The 12336-nt window shown below is 53.0% G+C and overlaps 1 protein-coding gene across 1 annotated transcript in view; it reads right to left on the bottom strand.

Moving 5' to 3' along the window:
• The window catches only part of ESPN (espin), a 115801-nt gene that overhangs the window by 65023 nt on the left and 38442 nt on the right, over positions 1–12336 (bottom strand). The window contains exons 3-5 of the mRNA XM_044419672.1: positions 3059–3245; positions 1567–1749; positions 105–236 (exon numbers count right to left, since the gene is read on the bottom strand). Coding sequence (XP_044275607.1) covers positions 105–236; positions 1567–1749; positions 3059–3245 — 502 coding nt within the window. The remainder of the gene's footprint in view (positions 1–104; positions 237–1566; positions 1750–3058; positions 3246–12336) is intronic.

The raw sequence follows: 12336 nt of genomic DNA, 5'->3' as shown, positions 1-12336 counted from the left end.
GTGTGTGTGGTGGGGGCTGCACCGAGCCCCCGCAGCACACGCTCCCCTCTCTCCCCCTCTCGGTCCTGCCTCAGGCCAGCCCCACCCAGCAATGCGATCCTCACCATGTTCTCCACGGTGCGCAGGTACTTGGCGCAATGCACGTGCCCGTTGTAATCCGCGAGGTCGGCTGCTGTGTAGCCGTCCTGGTCCCGGAGGCCGAGGTTCACCCCATTCACCACGAGGATTTGACAGCACTGGGAGGAGGGGGAACCGCAGAGAAAGGGCACTTAAGTCCAGAGCCCATGGGGGAGGGGCGTTGAGGAGCCTGCAGGGGGCAGCATCCCTGGAGCCCATGAAGCAACCTCCCACCAGTCCAGGCCACCTCTTTCTTCCCAGGCGGCTTCCGGAGGGGTTGGACTGCACCACCCGTGGCCAGCAGCCATGCTGGGGGGGGGGCTCGAGAACTGCAGTTTCACTGCCAGCCCTCAGGGGTTCTCATGGCAGGGCTGCAGCTTAGGGGGCTGGAAAGGGGGCCTTTGAGGCATGCTGCAATCCAGTCCCACCAGCCAAGGGGCTCCATCATCCTGAGTGCCACAGGACAGCCTTTTCCCGCCCTCACAGGCTAGCACATGAATGGCATGACGGAGAGACCAGCTAATAGCCCACCCTCGAGGGCAGAGTGTGGGTTGTCATTGAATTGTGGGTTATTCTGTTGGCTGGGGAACATCCCGGAGTTCACAGCTCAACAACTAACCAAGCATTCCCTTCATGGGTTGTTCACAGTCAACAGGTCAGACAACACGACAACCCAGATGCAACCTTTGAGTGAGTTATTCTGTTATCTGAACCCAGTCAGTGATTTGCAAGGCCATCTACAGACTTCGTGGAAGAACTAAAGTTGGAAGCGAGGATGCCTTGGCCCATGGTTTGCCATTCACTGCCACCGCGCCATGCCAGCTGCGATCACTTTACACAGCACGGCTGCGGGACCACACGCCTCGGGGGCAAATCCAGTCCGATAATGAGAGGGGTGGCTGAATTGAGCCTAGCGAGCCCCACGTGGCTCTTTGGGAGCATTTTGGGGCTGGCTTGCCACTCACCACCTGCTGTCACTGCCCGTGGGCTCCTGCTTGCCACCTGCGGGGGCCCACCTGCTGCCCATCGCTGCTGCCTGCTTGCAGGTCTCAAACATCTGACATTTCCCATACATGGCTCTTCTGCTGAGCAGGCCTGGCCGCTCCTGCTGTGACAAGCTCCTGTGTGGGACTCAGAAGGCTGCCCCCCCCCCCGGCCCCAACCTCCAGTCGCTTGGTGCTTTCTGGGCTTCTGGGCATGTTCCCCCATCCTAAAATATTGATGTATTTTAGCCCTCCTACTAGCAGTAAGAACTTCAAGTGACGCCATCCAGATGTTCTGGGATGCAGCCCCCATGCCTTCCCCATGTGGAGATTCTGCACCCCGTATCGCAAGGAACCCCAACTTTGTGAGCCACCAGACCCGATGGACACCAGGTGGAGGAACGGCCCTCCCTGCACCCACCCCAGCCTGCCCGAAGCACGTGACGTCTTCGGCTCACAGACTCACTTCCAGCTCGCCGTTCTCGGCGGCGTCGTGCAGGGGGGTCCCCCCCCAGTGGTCAGCCGCGATTTCCCCTCCGTGCAGGAGCAGCCAGCTCAGCACCTTGGCGTGGCCGCGGCTGGCAGCAAAGTGCATGGCGGTGGCCCCGTCGTCATCCTGCTCCGAGAGGCTGACATCGGTGAAGCTCATCTAGGGATAGGGGGGAGAGAGCACAGAACACGTGAGGGCCAGCTAAGCGGGCTGGGTCAGGAACCGGCCCGGATGTAGCCCCTCGGACCCTTGGCTTCCCCAGTCAAAGGTCCTCCAGGCGGGCTGGACTCCTGGAATCCCCAGGGGAAGCTGTAGTCCGACGTGGCTGCAGCGCCTGGAGCTGGGGAAGGCTGTCAGAGGGCCTCCAACTGGGGCCAAGCAAAGGTCAAGAGTATTGACCTCACCTGGAATACTGCGTCCAGTTCTGGGCACCAAGATATAAGAAAGATGCAGAAAAGTTAGAAAGGGTCCAGCGGAGGGGAACAAAAATGAAGCAGGGATTGGAAACACTGCCCTGTGAGGAGAGACTGGGAGAACTGGGCATGTTCAGCCTCGAGAAGAGGAGGGCATGATATCCCTCTGTAAGTACCTCAAAGGCTGTCACAAAGAGGAAGGTCAGGATCTCTTCCTGCTGATGCCAGAGTGCAGGACACGGAATAATGAGTTCAAGTTGGGACAACCCAGATTCAGGCTGGATATCAGGAAAAGCTTCCTCACTGTCAGCAATACGACAGTGGAACTGGCTGCCTGGAGGGGTGGGGGGCGCTCCCACAGTGGAGGCATTCAAAAAGAAACTGGGCAGCCATCTGAGTGGGATGGTGCAAACTGATGTCCAAGCAGGGTGGGTGGACTGATGGCCTTCTTGGCCCCTTCCAACTCTGCAATTCCATGATTCTATGAAACATCCCAGGGACAAGAGGAAAAGAGGTGGGGCCTAGCAAGACAAAACAAAGCCACCAGGATATTTTAGGTTAATACCCTTATTCTTCTGCATTACTGATGTAATTTTTGGTTTCTTTGAAAGCCATTTCAGAGCGTTGGCATTACGTGCAGCAGAGGCATGGGGCAGGGAGGAAGCTGCATCTGCCTCTCCCGGGTCTTTGATCTTAGATCCCCTTCAGAGACGGCAAGCAGCTCTTCCTAGTAGAGCCGTGGATCACAGGTGGCAGCAGCCTGTGTGCAGGGAATGCTGCTCTGTTTGCTTGACAGATTTTGCAGGGGGTTTACCCGCTCCTTTTCTTTTCATTGCCAATAGCTACCTGGGGTGCTCACTCTACACCGAAGCAGACAATGTGGTGTAAGCAGTTCCTAAGGAAAGAAAGGGCAGACCCACCACCGCTTCTCCATCACACCCCAGGACAGCCTTCCCTTACGTGCCTGGGTTTGGCTTTGCAATCCACGCAAATGCCATATACCAAGAGCAGCCCAGCCCGTTCCGTGCGCTCCTTGGCCAGGCGGCAGCACTCACCAGCCAGACAATTATGGTGTTGTGACCCATCTGGGCAGCGGCGTGGAGAGGCGTCATCCCGTCATTCGCGCGCACATGGGGGTCAGCTCCGCAGTCCTGGACCAGGTACCGGATGATCTCCAGGTGGCCCTCCTGGCAGGCTAAGTAAAGGGGTGTGGCACCATTCTTGGTTCGGGCACTGACTGAGCTGCAGGAACAAGAACCAGGCACGGTCAGACCGCGGCATGGGCTGCCGCACGGAAGCCTCCACCATGCCCAGGCTGGGTGTTCGTCCAGTTACGCCTTTCACTAATCGCCACAGTCCGCCCGGTGATTCTTTCTTTCTTTATTTAAAATATTTCTATGCTGTCCTACATGAAAATCCTCCCAGGAAGGCTTACCATAATTAGAACAATAAATAAACAACATACATAATACCAACAAAAAAAGAAAAAGAAATGGGACTATAAATATTAAAACCAGTTAAAATTCCTTAATCTTTAAAATAGTGGGTAAATAAACTCTATACAACTCTGGTGTGCCTGCAACTATTGTGCTCAGTTTTGGGTGCCTCATTACAGGAAGGCTATAGCTAGGTTAGAGTCAGTGCAGCGTAGGGCCACAAGGTTGGTGGCCGGTTTGCAGGGGATGCCGTATGAGGTGAGACTGAGGGAACTGGATCTCTTCAGCCTGGAGAAGAGAAGACTCAGAGGGGCTCTGTTGGCGACATACAGCTATGTGAGGGGGTGTCACACGGAGGTGGGGAGAGACCTGTTCTCCCCTGCAGAGGAAGGCAGGATGCACTCCAACGGAGCAAAGCTCAGGGAGCCAAGGTTCAATTTGGATGCCAGGAAGTCCTTGCTGACAGGACCCCGAGGGTGTGGAATGGGCTTCCACGGGAGGTGGTTGAGGCCCCATCGGTGAGGGTGTTCAAAGATAAGCTAGACAAGGTGGGCATGTTGTGAGCGCAGCCAGCTGGAGCCGGAGGTCAGACTAGATGGCCCGGGAGACCCCTTCTGACTTGCTCTGTTTCTATGTTTCTTAAAAAAGTTTTTACCTGGCATCGAAAGGAATATAAAGTTGGCAGCAGGCGAACCCTTCTGGGGAGTGCATTCCACAATCTGGGTGCCATGGCAGAGAGGGCTCCCCTCCTGTATATTTGCCTTTTATCCAGGATGTGGGTCATTCTGTGGACCATACATAATCCTGCTTTGCTGTGAATTATTTAACAACAGAACTTGTGCACCCCGGATTAATTTATTTTAACTTACTGTATTTATCAGCAAAAAGTTGTGTTTCATGGTCATTTAATAATATCTCTTCAATGTCTCTTTAATAAAGAATCATCTACTTTAGTTCCTGATGCTAAAATATAGCTAGTATTTTAGCTAAAATGTTTTGGTGGTGTCTAGTAATTGGCATTTTTTGGAGGACAAAGCAATTGAGGCATGATGTGAATTTTATATGGAGCAGTCTCTCATATTTACTGATGTACTTGCTCTTTTAAATCACTGGCTTGCTTCCTGAAAATGTGCAAATATTTAGTGCAAATACTCATAGCTTCTCTGTGTCCCTTTGACGAGTAAAGCCTGACATTAAAAATCCGGAAGGATGAACGCTCACTTCCTATAGCGCAATGGATGGAGGAGCCGACAAAACTTTGAGGCCATGCACAGGTGGTCAACTTGAATTTGAGTCCTCTTGCTGAGGCCTGTTATTGCTAGCAAGCCGTATGCATTTCATACCAGTTCATGGACACGCTTTAAAATTGCAAGGGAAAGAACGCCAAGTGCCTGGGGGCGCCTGTGGGCACCACACGGGGACCCTGGGGTAGGAGCCTGCGTTTGTTGTGTGGGAAACCGCCCCTCTGCTTTCCTCCGTGCTTAGCCCCCCTCCTGCCTGCCTGACTTTGCAAACTGCTCTTACCCTCCTCATATCCCACCCCAAAGACTCAGCAGGTAACCTCCGGAGCAAGAAGCCAGGTGGGTGCAGATGGGCAGCCAAAGGGGCTTGGCGACAGGGACAGGGTTTGGCCCACTACTTGCCCTTCCCTTCCAAAGGCTGCTGTCCTCCACAGGGGACAGCCAGGGCTGAAGTGACCACTGGCCAGGGCTCTCCCACTTGCTGGCCTGTCCCACAAGGTGGTGCTCTAAGAATTCACAAGCAGGCAGGATGCCAGGGCCTGCTTCTCTTGTTGCCAGGGGCTTTCAAGGCCGGGCCACATGCTTGGCCTCATCAGGATGTGGCCCTGAAGCTGGGGGGTGAATTGCTCCCACCCAGCAGGTCCTTTCCCAGTTGTCTGCTGTGTGATGTGCAAAAGCAGAAGGTTGGGAAGAGAGGCTCTGGGAGCGGGCCTGATTTGTCCCCGGTCTGGCACACACGGAGAAGGATCTGGGGGACTCTTGGGGACCCCCTGGCTCGTGCGTCCTGGGGCGGCAAAAACCAGCAGTGGGCAGAGGACTGGAATGTGTGTGTGTGTGTGTGGGGGGGGGGGCTTTGTGAAGCTGGTGCTATTCCAGATGCTTTAATCCATAACCCCCACCTGGGCCAGCAGTGCAGCCACTGGTGCCAGTTGTAGTCCAGAATGTCTGGCTGAGGAAAGCTGGAACTGATGGTGCTGGTTTTTTTCTGACTCCCACTTTATTAAAGCACTCGATAAATAACTGTTTAATATTTTAAAAAGGAGAAGCAATAAATACTCTGCTCTGCGATCAGGATAGATGCTGGGCCTTTCAATAATTAATTGCTGTAACTTTACGAAGGGAGCTGGCGGGGCATGAGTGCTGGGAGTGAGGCAGGGAAACCTGGGTGGCCCTTGGAAAGCCTTGCTGGCTCCCCCCCCACCCCATTCCCCGCCCCCCTCATTTATCCTTTGGTGGGTTCCCCCAGCTTGATGATTCCAGCACATTCTCACCACCCTGAGACACTGTAAAGGGTGGGATAGAAAAATGTTAAACAAACAAGCAAATAAACAGATAAATGAATAAGGCAGGGTGTGGGTTCTAGTCCGTGAAACTCTGTGAGTAACTTAAGGCCTTATGGACTCTCAGCTTAATCTTCCTCACAGAATTGTGGTGAGCACGAAATGGAGATGGGCTCATGTTTACTCCCCTACAGCCATCAAATGAGAGGTGGGCAAGACTGGCCTTATTGTCTCCACGCAATAAGTCCCCGGTTGGCTTGAGGCTGCGTCTCCCTGCCTCTCTCACGGGTCTTCACCCAGGATGTAAATACTAACACGAGTCATGATTTTATATGGGGGAAGGCACCATGGCACTGGATGCAAACGGAGGGATTCTGGCCCATGGCAGGACTATACCACATCAGGTCTAGAAAATCCGAAGGCTTCTCAGCTAGAGTCCTGTTCCTGTCAGTCGGTCTCTCATCACTACCTCTTCACCACCATAAGCCTTGTCTCTAATTGCGATTCTTTTTCATTACAGGCTTCCTCATTTATTAGATTAGAGCACCCCCCACCCATTGCCCCTATTCACTGAAAAATCTGTCTGTACTTTCTTCCCTTATGAGTACAGATACAGGTGCCTGAGGCAACTTCTTGGTATTTCCTCCCATTTCTCAAAGGCTAATAATTGCTCTTAAGTTTATCTTTTCAAGCATTTGCTAAAATAATTTGAAATGGAAAAGCATGGGTTCATCTGGCCACCATCTCATCAACAAATACCTCAGGATTCTGGGTGTTGGACAATGACGGAAATGAAAGGTAAAAAGCCCTGCACAGAACTTCTCACAAGGCGTGGGGCTCTTCAGGCTTTGAACGGCTCATTTTAGGCATGGGGGAGGGGGCACACTGCTTGATGGACACTTACAGTATGAATGCAGTGTGCAACTGAGAGCCATACTTTTCCGAGGTATATGATCCAATTTTTTAAAAAAATGCCCAAGGAAGTGCACATTAAAATGTGCATAAACATGGGCAAATGTCGGGAAAACGCATCCAAACATGTGCAGATTTTCAGAAGCCAGTTCAAAGAAGTACACACTTTTGAAATGTTCACAAAAATACATACATTTTAAAATGCACTTTTTTGTAATTACAGTCTGACACATAAATGGGATAAAAAGAACTGAAGAACTTTCCTACAAAAGAAGGTAGCTTCCAACAGGGAACAAGGCTTAAAGGTACAGAACCCCAAGGAGGCAGAAGTCAAGCCTTCCAGTTGTCTGTCCACAGGGACTGCAGGTGATGTCTACCTGGCGTTCCCCTCTCTGTTGAGATACATTATTTTCTATTTAAATTCAGGTATTTCTAAATTGACACCTAGACACATAAAATACCACATACCTTTTTATACAAATCGGGGACCTGTTTGCCCCATTTTTCTGGCAATGCATTTCTTCTTTTTTGGGTCAGGGGCCACCCTACCTCACCCTGGGTGCCACCCCTGTGATCCAAAGCATGACCCCTCAGAGAAGTCACTTTAATACTCTCTAGGGCGGGTGCAATTCATCTTAAACTGGAAAGGGTGCCCAAGAAGAAGGGCCACTGTGAGCACATGCGGATGCAGCCCTCTCCCTGCACGGACCAGCACAAAAGCTGTCTGGAGCTTTCTGGTTAGGAAAGAGAGCACAACGGAGGGTTAGGAAGTTCTGCCCACCAACACCGCACATTTTTAATGAATTAGAAATGCATTCTCATTTTCATCTGAGTAGTGTTGGAGGGCATGGACTGAGTGGGAGCACTGAGGGTAGCCTGCACTTCGTCCTCATGGATCTGACAGGGATTCCCTAAATGCATGGGCCTGGATCCCAGAAGCCTGCAAAACAGGGCTGTGCTGTTTGTGCTAGGCAAGCAGCTGAAAGGGCGCTCTTGAAAGAAAGAAAGAAAGAAAGAAAGAAAGAAAGAAAGAAAGAAAGAAAGAAAGAAAGAAAGACAGACAGACAGACAGACAGACAACCCAGCTGGGGAGCATGGGACCTGTTGGGAAAATTTGGGTAAATCCTGTCTGAAAAGCATTACTCCTGTGTGCCTTTGCATTTGTGGGATCAAATCCTGTCTTCCTTCTCAAAACCAAGCTGTCACTGTTTAAAATGGCATTCCCCCGCCCCTGGCTATGGGGCAAGAGCAGACAGAAAGAATTGGAGGTCCTCATTCAGTCAAATTCATTCACATTGTAGCTAGCTAATCTCTTTTGGAATTTACCGCTTGACAAGAAGTAGCTATTTGTTATACTTTACTCAGGGTCTCAGACTGCCTGAATGCAATACAAGAACTTACGATAGCCCAAATTTACCTATCTAAGTAGACCCGGAGATGGATCCACACCTCTGGAAATTACTCCACTGATACGTCAAAAATCACCTTGTGAGATAGTGTAATCTTATTGTCTCTATGGTTGACTGACATTCCTGTATCTTTTCTCCATATGCTGATCACCGAACTTTATACAGGTAATACAGGTAATACAGGTATTCTGTCCTTAATGGCTCTGTACGGGTGTACATGACTGAGAGAGTATAAAAACTGCTGGTAGATGAATTAAAGCTTTGCAGCGAGTTCATCTCTGCTAGACCGGTAATGCATTATCGTGAGTCAACCGTGGGAACCAGGGATAGACAATAAAGACGCGGAGGTTCATAACGATTGATCTTTCCTACGACCCCGAGTTTTATTTCCTCTTCTCAAATTGAGATTCCGGGATTCTGACAGACCGTGTACCAAGGCAGAGCCCTGGCGGCATTAGCGGCACTGGCGGCCGCTCTCCAGGCTTCCAAGAGGAAATGTCCCCGTGCCCAGCTGGAGGTGCAGCCTGGGACTGAGCCGGGCCGTCGGTGCGCCATCTCATTTTCCCAGCTCTCATTTCTCAGCGGAAGAAAGAGAGGCAGGGGGTGGGAGGCCCTGTGTTTGCTCGTGCATTGCTCTGACCAGCTTCTTTCTTTCTGCCTCGGCTCGCCCAAAAGGGGTTGGTATGGCAGGGGGCAAACAGGAGCCCAGGACATGCGAAGAACACTGGGCAGCACCCAGCACACCCACTGCCCCGGGGGGGCGGATGGCCTGAACCAAGCAGGCGCTGTGTGTGCGTGTGTGAGAGAGAGAGAGCACGATGGGCCTCGCATTCTCATAGTCTGCCAACTGGAACTCCAAGGCACGGCTGGTGGGAGGTCAGATGCAACACTGGATAGCCACATGTTGGGGATGACATGAGCGGAGCCGGCTGGAACCGGGGCTCAGACTAGGTCGCCCAAGAGACCCCTGCTGACTTGCTTGTTTCTTCAGATCCGGCATTTGAAAAGAGAAGACGCCATCCTGAAGGCCAGAGAGATGCCTCTGAATCACTGCATATGAAGACCGTGGCTCTACCTGGCCCAGACTATTAACGATGGCTCTCTAAACGTTTGGGTCGTGGGGCAAAGCCTCAGGCCAGGGGCACAAGCTCCCCCTGCCGGCACACCTGGTCCCCCAGCTGCTGACTGATTTTTACTCCTGCCTTCTCCCTGCTCCCCCGCCCAACTTCCGAGCTTGAAATGCCACATCTATAACATAGTTATTGGCAGAAACTGCTGGCAGCGTCAACAGCACTGCCCTTTTAGGCCTGGTAGTGCCTGTGAGGGAGCCTGGAAGGGGCGAGATAAGCAGCCTGCACTGTCTCTTAATGCCAGCGGCCCCTTCCCAGCCCAGCTGCCCCAGGCCTTTTCAGTGGCCAGGCCAGAGGCAGCACCGGGAGTGAGCAGCAGCACTAGCAACACAAGCCCCAGTTCCACTTAATATTTTTGATCTGTTTAATGAATGATCATCCGCCTAAGGCCTCTTAACTGCTAATCAGGGCGATGGACCTCGTCCTAAACCCTCTGTGGCCAATTCGGTACTCCTCTCCCATCAGCTGCGCTAATCTGCCCCTCCACGTCCCACTGCTGCTTTGCGAGGGGCTGCCGGCCCCTGAGCCGCAGGTTAAAGGCTCGGCCATCTGGCACCGGCGAGCCCGGGAGCGCACCGCTGCCACGGCAGATGCCGGGGGCGGGGAGCACATTCCTTTGCCCCACAAAGCCTCTGGGCAAGATTCCAGGAAGGCCACCAGCCCAGTATGTCAGGCAAAAAGGGGCAGAGAAAGCTTCTTTGGCACCTTCAGGATGACGCTCCAGGTGGGCGGGGGCATCTGCGGGCAGGCGCCCTTTCCTGCCACACATGTGACGGCTCACGTGGATCAGTAGCTTGGCCTTTGGGCAGCTACCAGGTCCTTGGGCCCCCGTCTGGGGAGGGGGCTCTGGACCGCCCTGCAAGCGGCCAGCCCTCAGCAGAGAACAGCTCCCCGACGAAGCACTGGCATTTCCCAGGGTCCCTAACGGTTCAACGAGCCCCCCGTGCCCGCCATGGCTCTCTCTTCCCCTTTGGACTGTATTTGGACGGCACGTGGAAGAGGCTTAAGACACATCTTTCGAACTTGTTGTGGCTTTTAACCTTCTATTTGCTGTCCCACTGTGTTTTTTATCTGATTGCATTTTTAATGTACGCAGCCATCTGACAATCATCTTGATTGGTCTTAGAAGCAGATCCAAATAAATAAATTTGGGATCCAGTCTTGGCTGGGAAGTGACGCATGAACAGAAGCATACACAAATTTAACAAACAGGCAAGAGAATAAGAAGTGAGTAACGCAACCAGGAAAGAAAGCTCGGGGTGGGGGAGGGGGCGAGGACTGGGGCCTCATCCTGCAGCCACTCATGGGCCCTGGGCTCGCTGCAGCCTGCACAGCACTGCACATTCCACCATGGACAATCACGTGCCGTCGCTGCGCTGGCCAAATCAGGGCAGGAAAAGCACGGGAAAGGTCAGCTGACCCCCAGACTGGAGCCACACTGGGGGTTGGGACGATTGCTCTGAATCCTACGGCCTGCCCGTGTGTCCTGGAACACTTCCTCCGCTCCTCTGGGGACACCCTGTCCAGCTGTGAATGGAGCACTGGAGCGATGCAGCGCCTCTTGCCTGCCAAACATCTGCACAGCCCTCAAGAGAAGGGGGAGCACAGGGCTGTCTCCCCTTGGACGAGAACTCCCACCGTCCTTTAGCACTGGCCATGCTGGCTGGGGTGGATGAGAGTTGAGGCTGGACAATTCAGTCGGCGCCAGGCTGCTCATCTCTACTTTAGCATCAGACCCAGAAGCAAGCTTCCCCAACTGGTGTTTTCCAGAACTGCTCCCACTACAACTCCCACCATCCCCATCCGTGGTGGCAGAGGGTGGGGGGAGCTGCATTCCCTTACCTCTGGGGAGCAGCAGGCTGGGGAAAGAGCTGGCTGTGGCTGCCTTGCTCTGCGCTGCTTCTGACAGGCAGCGGGAATGAGAGAAACACGGTGCCCTCCTGCATGAGCCTCGTTGCTGCCTGAAAAGGCTCCAGGAAGCTCAGGTGTGCAGTTTCTCACCTATGTACTTCACAGGAACTATGAGAGGATCCACATTCTGGACAGCCCCAAAACCCTTCCATGCAAGGATGCTCCCCTCTGGTCGGGTACCATCGACTTCGGCACAGAGACTGTGAGCTGCTTCCTCTCCTAAGGCCGGAACCCGAGGGCAAGCAGCAGATCTGGAAAGGGCAAAGGAAAGGATCTCTGTGCGTGACTACAGTCCCCACAGCCACAAGGTGCATCAAAGGCTGCGTGGCTTCCGAATGGGATTAGATGAATGCACAGAGGAGGAAAGAAAGCCTCTCCGTGGGCTTTGGCCAAGGGAACCTCCATGTTCCGGGGCGATCTCTCCCCGAAACATGGAAACAGAGCAAGTCAGAAGGGGTCTCCCGGGCCATCGTTTTTTGTTTTTGTTTTTATATAATTTTACTGTACTTGTTACTGTTTTATTGTTTTAATTCTACATTGTAAGCCGTCTCGAGATGCCGAGGCATGTGGTGACGGCATATAAAAGTTTTAAATATATAAATAAAATAAATCTAGTCTGACCCCCAGTTCCAGCCGGCTCCACTCACAACACGCCCACCATGTGTGTGTCCAGCCTATCCTTGAACACCCGCACCGATGGGGCCTCAACGACCTCTTGTGGAAGCCCATTCCACACCCTCGGGGTCCTGACTGTCAGGAAGTGCTTCCTGGCATCCAAATGGAACCTTGGTTCCCTGAGCTTTGCTCCGTTGGAGCGCATCCTGCCTTCCTCTGCAGGGGAGAACAGGTCTCTACCCACCTCCGTGTGACATCATCTCACATACCTGTATGTTGCCAACAGAGCCCCTCTGAGTCTCCTCTTCTCCAGGCTGAAGAGACCCAGTTCCCTCAGTCTCGCCTCATACCCCATCCCCTGCAAACCAGCCACCAACCTTGTGGCCCTGCGCTGCACTG

Source organism: Varanus komodoensis, unplaced genomic scaffold, assembly GCF_004798865.1.
Source record: "Varanus komodoensis strain SLA01 unplaced genomic scaffold, ASM479886v1 scaffold106, whole genome shotgun sequence".
NCBI lineage: Eukaryota > Metazoa > Chordata > Lepidosauria > Squamata > Varanidae > Varanus > Varanus komodoensis.
The sequence above is the reverse complement of the archived record's forward strand: the minus strand, read 5'-3'. Positions and strand labels throughout refer to the sequence as shown.